General features: G+C 54.0%; 5 protein-coding genes across 5 annotated transcripts; 3 read left to right on the top strand and 2 right to left on the bottom strand.

Moving 5' to 3' along the window:
* Window positions 1-750: 750 nt before the first annotated feature.
* Z519_07342 (uncharacterized protein) lies at window positions 751-3,198 on the top strand (the record flags this gene model as incomplete). The annotated part of the gene is made up of 1 exon (XM_016765077.1): window positions 751-3,198. One exon carries the CDS (start codon window positions 751-753, stop codon window positions 3,196-3,198), a length of 2,448 nt encoding a protein of 815 aa, XP_016619027.1.
* A 1,483-nt stretch (window positions 3,199-4,681) lies between these two features.
* Window positions 4,682-7,960, top strand: Z519_07341 (uncharacterized protein; the record flags this gene model as incomplete). Its single annotated transcript, XM_016765076.1, has 3 exons — window positions 4,682-6,692; window positions 6,740-7,174; window positions 7,257-7,960. The coding sequence occupies 3 exons, from the start codon at window positions 4,682-4,684 to the stop codon at window positions 7,958-7,960; spliced, it is 3,150 nt and encodes a 1,049-aa protein (XP_016619026.1).
* Window positions 7,961-8,688: 728 nt separating this feature from the next.
* Z519_07340 (uncharacterized protein) lies at window positions 8,689-9,300 on the bottom strand (the record flags this gene model as incomplete). The annotated part of the gene is made up of 1 exon (XM_016765075.1): window positions 8,689-9,300. One exon carries the CDS (start codon window positions 9,298-9,300, stop codon window positions 8,689-8,691), a length of 612 nt encoding a protein of 203 aa, XP_016619025.1.
* A 1,291-nt stretch (window positions 9,301-10,591) lies between these two features.
* Window positions 10,592-11,203, bottom strand: Z519_07339 (60S ribosomal protein L44; the record flags this gene model as incomplete). Its single annotated transcript, XM_016765074.1, has 2 exons — window positions 10,592-10,876; window positions 10,925-11,203. 2 exons carry the CDS (start codon window positions 11,201-11,203, stop codon window positions 10,592-10,594), a joined length of 564 nt encoding a protein of 187 aa, XP_016619024.1.
* Window positions 11,204-11,705: 502 nt separating this feature from the next.
* Window positions 11,706-12,780, top strand: Z519_07338 (uncharacterized protein; the record flags this gene model as incomplete). Its single annotated transcript, XM_016765073.1, has 3 exons — window positions 11,706-11,801; window positions 11,856-12,099; window positions 12,146-12,780. The coding sequence occupies 3 exons, from the start codon at window positions 11,706-11,708 to the stop codon at window positions 12,778-12,780; spliced, it is 975 nt and encodes a 324-aa protein (XP_016619023.1).
* Window positions 12,781-13,491: the final 711 nt, after the last annotated feature.

Below are 13,491 nucleotides of genomic sequence, written 5' to 3'. Positions count from 1 at the left end.
CGCCTAAGCAGCGCCTAAAAATGTACCGACAGGGGTCTTGTGGGGGGCACCGACTGGTGCCGAGGGGTCCAGCCACCAATTGCAGCCACATCTGGGCAACGGCGGCGAACCTGAGCAAACCAGCAGGATGACGCTGTGCATTGCGGTGCAGATGCGAGTCCACTCGTAACCGCTTCCCCGTTCCCTTTCCCATCCGCCATTTGTCCATTTACCATTACGTTGCTGTGGTCCGTGGTCCATCCCTTCCACCTGCGATCCCCGTTATTCTTTCTTTCCCCTGTTTCTAACCACCATTTACCTCCTCTCAACTCTTACAAACCTCACGCAATCTATTTCCCCATCCAAACCCGCCTCGCCATTTCGCCGCTGCCTCCGAACCCCCGGCTCGATTCGCTGTTGCTGTCTGTCTTTCTGTCAGCTGTACTGCTCAACCACCCTAAAGACCGCCTGCTCGGGTCTCTCTCGCCCATCTTCCCCAATGAATCGCCCAGTATAGCCGTCAAACGATTATCGCCTGATCCGCTCACTTTGACGTCCCTTCCTTCGCTGAACCCTATACACCTTCCTCCTCCTCTGCGGAAAGCGTCGTCCTCTACTTACCTCGGGGCTCACCCCCAATCAACTCACCATTCCCAATTCAGGGCCATTTGCCGCGATGATCGGACAGAGACGAGTCCTCGAGTAGACCCTTCCGGAACGTCGCAGTCGGGAGGAGTAACGGCATAGCGAAATAGACACACTCGTCAAAACATGTCAGGGCCATCTTCAGACAATATCCCGGCATTGGGACCTGGCCATCCTGACCAATCCAAAACATCACGCGAGACCTCTCCTGCCCGCAATTCTCGCAGTGTGTCTAGCATCCCCCAGCTCTCGCGATCGCGCAAGGGAAGCCAGGAGTTCAGTCCGACACGAAACAGTGGTATACCGGGATCGTTATCAACCGTGCCTTCAGCCGCTGCCGTTCAGCGAGCCTTGTCTGCCCAGAGACCTATTTTACAACCTCCCACTGTCGACTCGGTGCTCGAGGGCAGTCGCTCCTCTGAACGACAAATGAGATCAGGTCAAAATCCGCCGTCATGGCCCGCGTCCCCCCGGCTGAAGTCTCCTCCTCCTTCGAAGACTGGAACAAGGGCACCGTCAGCTAAGAGGAGTGATTCAGATCAGATGCCGTCGAATACTTCGTTGAAAAGATTGGCACCTGTCTCTCATCCTGACACCGCCGCTTCAATGCAAGTTCCTGACACTCATGAACAACCGGGCCCGCATTCCAACTCAAGAACATCAGGCCGAGGCCCAAGCACCACCCTTGAAACGGTGGCAGAAAACAGCGTCCCCACGACTCCTGCAATTGGACCTCTATCGACTTCGCCATTGGAGCAGAGAATGGATGTACCATCCCTTGATCAGCGACTAGAGTCACGGCTTGATCCATCCACGGCCAAAGATGGTGAAGGAAGTGGCGGCGACGGCCCCTCGAAAGTCACGGCCACCAAAACAGAAAATGGCCGAAGGTCAAGGGCTCCCAGTAGTTCCCGGCCAGCGTCGGATTTGGCAAAGCGCTCTTTCACCAGCCTTACGGGGACAAAGCCCAAACCCACTGGCGAGCCTCCCGGAACCATGACTGTGGAGACGGAGACTGTTACTTCTATGCCTCAATTGCTGGGTCCAGACCGAGGAGCTTCAGGTAGAGATGGGAATGGGAGTGTAAGGACGAAACCTAGCAATGAAACCATTCGGCCTAAGAAGGAGAAGAAAAAATCCCGCAAGGCTCCCTCGCTTCATGCTGGCACAGTGACTTCCAAAGCTGACCTGTTCGAGGCTAAGGTCGCCAGTGCAGTGGATGAAGCTGATTCCTCTGATTCGGACGAGACTTTCGTCTATGAGTCTAATCCACCAGATAGCCGACCAGCCCGGCATCACTCTCGAACGCCCAGTGCCACGTCCCTCGCCAGCCAAGAACAATTTGGGAACCGCAACAAGCATGGCGTTCGCAGCGGCAGTCAGGCAATTACCGGAAAGAAGAGTATGAAGTTTTCGAGCAGCACCTACAACAATCACTTGGATGGCGAGTCTGGACCTGAAGGTCGGGGAAGTCAACGCAACTCCAGTTCGACGCCCCGTCATCACCACATCAGTCGGCATGGACGACCTCACCACACCTCAATCCTGGACACGGAGTCACCTTTCACGCAAGCGAACAAGACAAACCCGTCGCGTTCGACGCCCAATAATCCGTCCCGATTTTCGCGGCCCAACAGCCCTCGAAGCTCCAACGGCCGGCTACCGGGCACTCTGCGCAAGGGAGAGCCATTTGATGCATATGATGATGCCGCCGCCGACGACGAGAGAGCGCCCCTCCTCGGATCGGTCCGCGTTAATCGCACGAGACATAGCCGCCGTCCGCACAGCACAAGCTTTCGGCATCTCGAATACAACGACGCCCATGACCGCAGCTGGTGTGGTGGTTATAGCGGTTGCATTCTCCTTGGACTTGTTATTCTTCTGATCTCTGTTGGCGTTACCACGTTTGTGATAGCCCTCAATCGGCCGCTGATGGATGTCTCTATTAAACATATTCAGAACGTGCTCGCATCAGAGCAAGAGCTCATGCTGGATTTGCACGTGCTGGCGCTCAACACGAATCTTTTCCCTATTACGGTGAATGACCTGGATGTTAACTTGTTTGCCGAGAGCCCCTATGTGGGAACTACAGCCGACTGGGACGGGGCCGGCCAAAGGAGGGCCCTCCGATGGGTCAATCGACGGAGTGCAAATGGCCTGGAGTTCGACTGGCCGCCCTGGCATTCTGACGATGGCGTGGACGAAGGAACGGACCCGATCGACGACCCCGAGCCAGGGACACAGAAGATGTTGCTCGGAAGGGTGCTCGTGTTCGATTCGCCGTTGGTGTTTGATGCCTCACCACTCCGCCACAGCCACACCTCTTCAGTTGGTGAGATTCGACTTGCGAGACCGGGCAACAAGACCGAAGTCGGGGGATCCGTGCGTTGGGAGAGAGTACTACAACACCCGTTTGATCTTATTGTTAGAGGCGTGATCAAGTACCAGCTACCCCTGAGCTCCAGGACGAGATCTGCCAAGATTGGCAGCCGGGTCAAGGTGTTACCCAACGATGATAAATCTGGAGACGATCCCGAAGGATCTCCGACCGAACCAAAAGCTGAAGCCGTTTGACGCAAAAAAAAAAAAAAAAAAAATTTGGGGTTATGATTGGGACGAATTTCATTTGTGCATGAAGAAGACCCGCCTTTTATGGGGTCATTTGACGACCGAGATACCCAAAGGACCGTGTCCGGAAAAGAGAAAAGCATTGGGATTGCAACCTTATACTTGGCTATACAATGGTCAGCAAAGAAACTGGCAAAGAAAGTAAGCGCATGGGCGTGAAGGAAAAACGACAAGGAAACCAGGAAAGGCATTTGGCCTTGTGTCAGGGCAACCGTCAGTTGCATGTTCTTTTTCCTTAGTGACGGCCTCTTTCCTTATTATATATGGCATGTGAGGTGCCGTCAACCCTCAGCAGGGAGGACAAGCGCCGCCCGGATCAAAAGTTCCAATAAGATACTGTGTTGGTCTTTCACCGGTTTTCTGTTCTTGGTTGGGCCGCAGCCCTGTTGTATTCTCATGAGGGGGATCAGGCTGCAACGCGACCCAGACTGAAGTACGAGGGATATTAATATTGCCCTGCGCCCTGCATGAGTGCGGCGGAAGACCTCCGCCCTGTTGTACCTTTAAATGTGGCCAACCTGACGAGCGTCATTTGACAGCACGGCGCCTAGTACCCAGTACTTGCTCGTGGTGTGCCGGACGTGTCAGACGGCTCTGATTTCTTTTGGGCAAACTGCAGAAGAGGTCACACTCTGCAAGGTGAGGCAACAGGGCGGCCGCAGCGGGGACAACGGGGGCCACATGCAATGTACGTCACGCAGACCACAAAAGAGTCTCAACAGGCCTCAAGCAGCAGAGGCTGGTTGGCTGAGATGCGTTGAGGGCGTTGAGTTGGTCGAGTTGGCCTGCCTGCTTCTTCCACTTTCTCGTCCTGAGTCCTGTGTCCTGCGTCCTGCGCCCTCTCATCTTCCCCTCCAACCCTCCATCCTTCCATCCCTCCCGTCAACACCCCTCTCTCTATTCGCCAAAGTCCACTTTTTACCTGACCTTCGGCGCTGCCCAAGCCTACTCTTGCAACCCATCGAGCCCGTATTGCAGACTTCCCGGCATTCTGGCTCAGCTGGCCTCATTTTCCACAGACTCCATCTCAGCAGCCGCACAACGGGCATAGATAAATCTGAGACGCTCGCACGAGACATTCGCACACCCGTGTGAGGAACGGCTCGTCCATCCCCCGTCTCGACCGTCCGCCGCCGGTTATACGCACCCATCTGATCCTTCTGGCCCTGGTCTGAATTGTCATCTGCTACCGGCCCAACCTCGACCACTCTTTTCCAATCTTCATCTCTGCCTCTTGTGTTCTACCATCTCCTCCTCTTCTCCTCTGGGCACCATTTTCCACCTCAGGAGCCGGGTCAAATTCCTTCACACAGAACCTCACATCTTTTCGCCCTGCGAATCTGTCGAACCGTGCACGTGAACCCCTCCCTGCCTGCCCTTCGGTCATTTCATCAGGTGCGGCTCCTGCTCTTTTCACCTCAAGCCCAGAATGGGCTCCGTGTATCGAGACAGGTTCGACGACTCTCGAACATCAGTCTCGTCAACCCGACGTGATGGCGGATACACAACGGTGAAGCGCTACGTGGTCAAAGAAGATGACAGCCGCTCCTCTGTAAGCCGGGATCGGCGCTTTGTCCCCGAGCGTGCAGGTGAAAGGGTGGAGGAGACCCGGATCGTCCGTCGTGAGGTCGATGAACCGGTGCGCCGAGAAGAACCCCGCTATACCGAACGTGAATTGGTTATCAAGCGAGAAAGAGACGATGAACCTCGAAGAGACTATGTTTACGATACCAGACGAGAAGAGCCTGCGGCAGAGAGAGAACTCGTTATCAGACGCACCACTGAGCGCGAGGAGCCTCGTCGAGATGATTTTGAAGTCACCCGATACGACGACCGCAAAGTCGTCGATACCCGGTTTCGGGACGACTACGAAATGCTTTCGCCTCGTGGCTATGACGATCGTGATGTTCAACGATACACCCGCACTACCGACTACTTTGCTCCTCCACCGCCGCCACAGACCATCATTATACGTCAGGAGCCCATCATAATTCGAGAGAGAGTCCGGGACGACGACTATCAAATTGTTCGCAAATCGGACATTGATGAAGAGCGCAGCGTTGTCCGAAGAGACCCGCCGCCTCGCTCCCCTCGTGGAGAGGAGGATTTTTTCTACGAGAAGAAGGTCAGAGAGCGGATTGACCGAGATGATGATGACTATTATGAGCGCCGAAGCCGACGTCGGTCCGTGAGCCCTCATGATTCTGTGTCCCAAAGAGGCCGTGATTATAGCAGCGACGACAGTATGGTCTACGTCCGCAAAGAGGTCCGCGAGGAAAGCCCCAGTCCTGAGCGTAAACGGGGCCTTGCCGCCGGCGTCCTTGCTGGGGTCGGTGCCGCTGAGCTTTTACGGAACCACAACAAGAAGGAAGGTCGCGACGTATCCCATGGCGTCGGCCGTGTTGGACGTGATATTGGAGCTGGTGCTCTAGGGGCTCTTGCCGCTGAAGGCATCCACCGCGCCAGGTCCATGCACCGTAGTCGAAGCCGGCACCACTCCCGATCGGGTTCTCGGTCGCCAAGACGTTCTCGACATCGCAGCAGGTCTCGTTCTTCGTCTCCGTCGAAGCTGAAGACCCTTGGAGCGGTGGGTCTCGGGGCTGCCGCACTTGCAGCTGCCGCCACTATCGCTTCCAAGCGCATGAACAAGTCTAACGACGACGGCGATCGTGGCCGTTCTCGCAGTCGCTCTCGCTCTCGACGCCGGAGGGAGTCTGTTTCCAGTCTTGAAGATGATCCAAATGCTCCATCAGACGATGCGCGCAATCCCAAGCATCGTAGAAACACGATTGCAAAGGCCGGCGCTGGCGGCGCTATCGTTGCGGCATTGATTGAGCATGCTCGAAGCAAGTCAAGAGCCAGGGATGGTAAGGAACGGTCGCGAAGCCGCGTTAGACAGGCGCTGCCTGTCGTCGCTGCTGGATTGGGCAGTGCCGCCGTCGCTGGGTTGTATGAGAAACACAAGGCAAAGAAGGAAGCCGAAGAGATCGTCGACGAGCGGCGTCGTGCTCGCTCCAGGTCCAGAAGCAGGGCCCGGTCTGAGCATGCGTACTACGACGGGCCGAACCAGGGCACGATTAATGATCCTGGTTTAATCGAGTATGGAAATGCGCCTATGTACGGCAACAATTACGGCCCAGATTACTACGGAAGACCGCCACCCCAGGATGGATACTACTCGAATGCTGTTGTGCCAGCTGCCGCAGGCGCAGCAGCGGGTTATGGGGCACAACGCGGGAACAGAAGTAGAAGCCGGAGTTTGAGTCGTGAACGAGGTGGTCGAAGATCGTCCCACAGTTCCAGTCCCTCTCCAGGCCGAAGCAGGCGCAGGCATTCGGGAGATGCTGCAAAGATGACTGCAGCCGCAGCCGCGGGAGCAATCGGTGCCGCCGAGTATGAGAAGCGAAAACAGGAGAAACGTGAACGTCGAGCACGAAGGCGTAAGTCATCCCGCCGTCCTAACATGTGAATTGCTGACAAGAGTTAGGTCGCGAAGAGGAAGGATATGGTCGTGATCCTTACGAGGACAACTATAATCCGGGGACACAATATGCTCCTACACCCCCGCCGCCTCCTCCAGTCAGCGATCCGTATGCGAATCAACAAGGCTTCTATCCTCAGACGAGTCAGTTCCCGCCTCCACCAGGAGCTGCACCTCAGCAATACCCTCCGCAAGCTGGACCTGGTACAGCTCCAGCCGGTGCCGCACCGTATCCTCCACAGAACTATCCGCCTCCACCACCACCACCTCCTCCTCCTGGTGCTCCGCCGGCTCCTGCTCAACCATATGATGCGTATGCTTCTGGTGCGAACCCTTACGCACCACGTGGCCCTGAAAATGTGAGTGCTGAGCTGAATTCTACATTTGGCAATCCTTTTGCACCTACTGTTCCCAGCAATGACCAGCACCATGTCCCAGATGGTACGTCATAGTCATGTACCTTTTGAATTCGGTCTCTTTCTGGGTTAGGGATTGCCAGCAGACTGACAACCTGGGCAATTAGGTCTAAATCGTTCTGCGCCGGCTCCGCCGCCACCGCCGTCAAGCACGCAAGCTCCTTCCTTCAACGACCCAGCCATTCCTCCGCCCCCGGCTCCCATCCCCCCGCGTCAAGAAACATATCCCCCCCCTTCCGGACGAAGTGTCTCTCCTCCACGGTCTCAATCTCAGCCGCCACCATCTAGTCGGAAAAGCGTCCAGTTTGTCGAGACACCAGAGGTTTCTGATGCTGCGCCGATCGAATCTGAAGCATCAAGTCCCGAAAGACACCGCCATCGACACAAACATTCGTACTCTCGTGGCTACGAAGCGGAAGACGATACGGACTCAACCCCTGATGAACAACGTCGAGGAAGTCGAGAACATTCATCTCGATCGCTTCATCCAGACTCAGCCGAGAACGGAGACAGACGGCGGCATCACCGGCGGCGTCGTTCTCATGAACCAAGCTCGTCTCGGGGAGAACCAAGCGCCGGTTCCGGCGGCCCAGAACTCGAGCGTGTAACAAGCCCCACTGATTCCGATGCTACGATCGAACTGCCGCCCAGATTCGACGAAAAGGGACGCAAAAAGCCCGAGCCTGGCGATGATCCTCTGGCGGACCGACTAAATGAAATCCTGTCCGGCAAGGGAGCAGCAGGAAAGGTGTTTGGCAACTTCTTGGATGGGTTGTTCGGGCCGGAGGGGAGGAAGAGGAGGAGCAGATAAGCCGGCAGAGCGTTGTTTGGCGGAGCCCTCGTTGAGCATTTCAAAGAACACGGTACACAGACGCATAACGAGTCTTCTTAGTTTTGTGAAGAGGAGAGTTCAGGAGTTTAACTATCTTGCCCGGATCACGGACTGATGGCGACCATTGAAACGCGGAAATTTTTCGACCATGATTACGAATGTCTACGATGGATATAATCAGACGGAGATGACGCTTATCGCTGCAGAGACGAATTGCCAATGATTTGAACAGATGGCTGGAGTTTCATTCTCATGCCAGTCTCTCATGACTTACGATTACCCTCGGATATAAGCTGTGTTTAGAATAATCTCTCAGTCATTATGCCAATAAAGATCTCCCCATTCGTTTTTCTCGGCCAAGCATTCTTTGATTCCGCCCGCTGTTTTCTTTTTCGTGGATGGCTTTCCACTGGCAGTGGCAGGTGCCCAGCATGGTGTAGGAATGATATTGATCGAGTGTGCGACTTTATGGAGTACAGCCCCTTACGATCTCTCCCCCTCCCCACCCTCCTTCGTTGGACAACTTTCAAGGTTACAGGGTGCGTAGGTGCAAGACAGTCAGATGCGGGTCTCCTGCTGAGTTTTGCCCCGTCCTCATCGACATCGGCATGTACCTCGCTGGATGAATGCAAAAACCCAAGAAACAAAAGAATAAAAGTCAAGAGCAAAAGGAAGAGCCCCGAGAACAAATAGATTCGTGACGCAGTTCACCACCGTTCCTGCTTCTTGGTGTAGCCGCTCGCTGCGTCCGCCAACCACCGCCCAATCTTCCCTGCCGTGCTTCGGCGCCGTTCTGGCTGCTTGCCCTTCCCCGTGGATGCATCGTCCTCCTCAGCAGCGGTCCAAGCAGCCTGTTCGTCCTCTGCCGAGAGCGTCTGGGTGAGCGCCGAGTCCGCCTGACTGTGTCGGTGCTGTTCCTCGAGCCGGCGCAGGCGGGCCTTCTCCTCTTCACTGGAGAGAAGTGATTGCCCGCAGCCGCCTCCACCCTCAGCAGCGGGTTCAGATTGTCCTCCCACCACTCCCGCCGTGGCGCCGTACGGGGGAAGCTCGTCAACGGGAGGAAGATGTTGTTGCGGCGGCGAACCGCCCGCACCTTCAGACGACTCGGGATGGTAGGCCGGTGGACCACTTGTTGCTCGCTGTGCGTAAGCGTCCGTGCTGCTTGGTCCAAACGCTGGGCTCATGGGCTGGAATCCCTTGCTGCGCAGTTTGGCCTCCTGGATGCGCTGTTCGCGCAGCGCTTTCTCTTCCTGGCCCCGCTCTTTCCAGTACTGGTAGAGCGGCCCGCGAGAATATTCGTTGGTGAATATGGATGGCATCTTTCTCTTCGAGAACAGGGTGTGGGGCAGATGAATTAAAAGTTATGGGGAGAGAGCTTGAGAGAGGAGGGAGGTTGAAATGTTGAACGCGATGCCAATGGACTCGACTCTGGTTTTGGTTGGTGGTTGAGATTCCCGTGGCATGACCAGCTCTTATTCTTAGTTCCTTGCTTTGAGAAATGAAGGAAAAAGATATGTGTCAAAGAAGCAGTGAGTGAGTGAACGTGACAACAACTTGTAACTCTGAGCCTGGATTGCACTTTCGGATCATATCACGCCTCTATGTATGTAGGCAGAGGTGTTTGTTTCATCGTCAGAGTCCAGAAGACGTCGAGGCCGATTCCTCGCTCGAGCGAGTAAACGGATATTAATAGAATCAATCGTCCTCTGATCAGCCGTGTCGGGAAGTTGTAGCAAAGGGTCGCGTGCTATGAGGATGCGTCATTTGTCCCTCGTCGCATTCCGTTCGTTTGGTAACCGGTTGAGCCTTCTACCTATACCTTTGTACTAGTGAAGCCTGTTTTCGCGGGACAAGCAGTGCATCGTGCCAAAAACACAACAATCGAGGCTAACTACGGTAATACTGGAGTTGGCCAAGTCGTCTTGGTGCATCTGCTTCGTATTGAGGGCCGTATTCAAGTGTGCCGACTTTTCCGCTGAAATGGCCCCTTGTTGACTAACCTATCGCGGTACGGATTGTTCTTGGGTGGTCTTGGAATAGGGCATAGGTCATCTTTCCAAACGAAGGGTCGTGTGCTGGCCCAAAACGTATCGGGTCATGGGTGTGAATAGCTTGGATACACATATGCCGCGAACTTATAAGGCTCGAGCACTACGCAACACCATAGGTCTGGACGCTGTGGTTCGCTATGCGAGCATCCTCCACGATTATCTAAAGAGAGAACAGTGAAGGCTTCTAGTCGAACTTTCGAGGGATAGAAGTGGATGGCCGACAGAATGATGTCAGGTCTGGGAGCTGGAAAAGCTGAGATGACTGAACTGGAAGCATACTTGACAGCAGGACTGAGGGTAACATTCGATTGCGGACGCTGGTCATCGAAATACAGGCTGCTCATAAAGAGCGCTGGTGCGTCATGGCCTCCAGGAAATAGATTGAATGCATGTGAGCATATCACATCTACCCTTCCTTGGTGATCGTATCACCATCTCACTTTCATCAGATGAGGATTCATCGTGATTGCTGCTTTCCTGCCATACATGTTTGAATTCGATCGCACTCGTGCTTTGATCTCTCGCTATTCCGCCAGAGCACTGCAAAGTCTCACCATGTCTAGAACACAAGAGCCGCACCCTTCGTCTTCTTGTCACCGCTGCAGAAATTCAAGTCAGCCCTGGTCTGCTCATATCGAAGGCCAAAGGTTGTGGCATACCCCAACTCGAAGTGCTTGCATCGTTTCAACGATAATTGTGCCTTGGTCTTGCAAACTGTGCACTCTAATCTCAGCACCACTTTCTTGGTCGTCTTAGCCTTCTTGTGGAACACGGGCTTCGTTTGACCACCGTAACCGGATTGCTTGCGGTCGTATCGACGTTTTCCCTGTGCGAATAGCGAGGCCTATACAAAGGCTTGTCAGTGTCCGATTCACCGAGTATCGTCATGCACGGGCGGGTTCTGGAGAGGGAGATCGCACTTTGCCGGCCTTGTATTGTGTGACTTTGTGTTGAGTGTGTTTTTTGCAAGTCTTGCCCTTGCAGTAGGTGCGGCGGGTCTTGGGAACGTTGACCTGATGGGAGAAGAGACAACAGTTAGCCTCTCTAGATTCGCAATCTCGTCAAGAGTGGTTTTGTCCAAGAGCCTCCCACTTGCACCTCTTGCACCTCTTCCCTGCCATCCTGTCATGATTTGGAAACAGAATCTTTCAAACCCTCGATTCGAATCCATGTTGCAGGCGATGGCCTTGATGTTCCATCTCTTCTCGTAATGCAATTCACCTCCTCACCATCCACTTTATTGGTCAACCGCCCGCAGCGTGCCCCTTCCCAGTGAGGTATTACGAAGCACATTGCGAAATTAAGGCAGAAAGGCTACTCACCATCTTGACTGAGTGATCGGCCGCGAATATTTGAGCAAGGGTTTGGTGGTTGTAACAGGTGGAAATTGTCAACTGTGTCGACTTCAAGATTGAGCGCAAACCGCGGCCAAATGCCAAGACGCACATTGCGAAAATGTGCGGGCAGGTAAGCTTTGGGGTAGGTTTCCCGAGGTATTGCTGCTGAGTAACACGGGGTCGGACTTTCTGTTTTTCCGGGTACGAGCGAGGGAGGTACTTGTACCCACTCTCGTCTCTCCCCTCACCACGCGTGACGACTTCAACCTCGTCTTCGACCTTGTATCTAGCTCGCTAGGTCAGGCCGATCATAAAGGCAAGTGGCAGGACAATGAAATGGCCAAAGTCGACTTTGAAGATCTATCTGGCACATCCACTCCTGTCACTGCAAACCCTTTCGATGGCCTGATCAATGCTTGTCATGGTGACCCCGTCAGCCACACCTACTCCGTTGTGTTGAGATATTGTCCTAATCTATGCATCTAGAAATTGATTCAAGAACGGTACGCTACGCATCGAATAACGAGGAATGCTCAACAGCGAGAGAAGATTCTCAGCAATGACTTCAAAGGCTGGGTCCTCGACGAGCATCTGGTTAAGCTTGATGGTCCGAGGAAGGATGTGTCGTACATAGACCCTCGGCATTGTCTTGTATTTTGGGGGAGACCTCCTCAGAAAGTCAAGACGTTAGTAGACGTGATACAGTCCAAGCTGAAGGATGCGGCTCCAGGTATGGCTCCATGCCCTCAGAAGATTCCCCGCGACTCACCACACAGACCTCTGGCTTATGCCTCTTGACAATCTGCATATGACGGTCATGGAAGTTGCTCACTCCAAAACCGAAGATGAGATTACCGGCTTAATCAATACGCTCCAAGATCGCTTCAAAGCGATTGCTGATCACACGTCATTGCACAGAGCCAGGCTTATCAAACCTTTTCTGAGTTACGACTCTGCGGCTCTTGCCCTGAGCTTTGTGCCTGCTGCCGGAGAGTCACCGTCAAATGGCCGGACCGCTGATGATGACCAATACACCTATCACCATTTGCGGCGTGATACTTACGCTACCCTTACAGAATCGGGAATCCAGGTTGGTTCCAGATATGTTGTGCCTTCGGCGCATCTTACTATTGCCCGATTCAACTCGCCCAATGTCTTTGGTGGGGATCCTTTGGATGAGAGCGCCACCCTCGATATCAAGAAGCGTAAACACTGGATCAATGAGCTCGAGATGATCAACAAGTGGCTCGAAGCGGAATACTGGCCTCAAGAAGGACAATTGATCATGCCTGGAGGGGAATGGGTAGTGGGCGAGGAGAAGGGCCTCGACTTTCGGAATGGCACGTTGTGGTATGGTGGAGGAGCAACCATTTATTTGGGTGAAGGTTTCGTCTACGATGATGAGACGTGAGCGACAGAGAAACCATGACATCGCCCCTTGGAAGGCTTCAATTCACAAATTTGGAGACTTATCTTGCACTCTATCTGCTCTGTTCCAGAGGTGATGTGGGATTTGTGGCAGTATGCCTTGGTTCAATGCGTACATCATAATTCCATCTGTCTTTCCCGATCTCCACGACGTCGTCACGAAGCGCATCGGTGTCAGCGGCAGAGTTCCCGTCATGGCCATGACATCGGGCTTGTCGTCGAGCACGCCTACGTGTGCCAATCACCCGAACCCGTCGAGACCGTGAGTTCAGGTGAGTGCCCGTTACCAGGCTCTAGTCTCCATGGAAAATAGCAGAGACTTCTGCTATCCTTCGGCATTTTGATTTTCAAAGTTACCGCCCGGATCTCGCAGTGTCTCCCGTCAAGCGAGTTTTATGAAGACGCCACGATGGGCGTGGCCTAGGATTCTGGACAATATCTCTCACAGGAGAATTCCCAGAGGTTTGTGAGAGACGTGCTGCAATTCATTGGGGGTTGAAAAAAGACCTTTTCTCATAAAATCGAAGTATGGTGTCCGACCAATCCAATTATCATTCCCACATAATCTGGCGCCCTCAGCAGACACTAGAGGTATACTAGCTGGGATGGATTCAAGCAACAGAAAGGTTATATATTTTCGGTGCTCACTCAGGTACAAATCACATACGGCCTCCGCCACTTTGAGTCATGCACA

Source organism: Cladophialophora bantiana, assembly GCF_000835475.1.
Source record: "Cladophialophora bantiana CBS 173.52 unplaced genomic scaffold supercont1.10, whole genome shotgun sequence".
In the NCBI taxonomy this organism is placed as follows: domain Eukaryota; kingdom Fungi; phylum Ascomycota; class Eurotiomycetes; order Chaetothyriales; family Herpotrichiellaceae; genus Cladophialophora; species Cladophialophora bantiana.
Note: the sequence above shows the minus strand (reverse complement) of the source record. Positions and strands in the feature narration are given on the sequence as shown.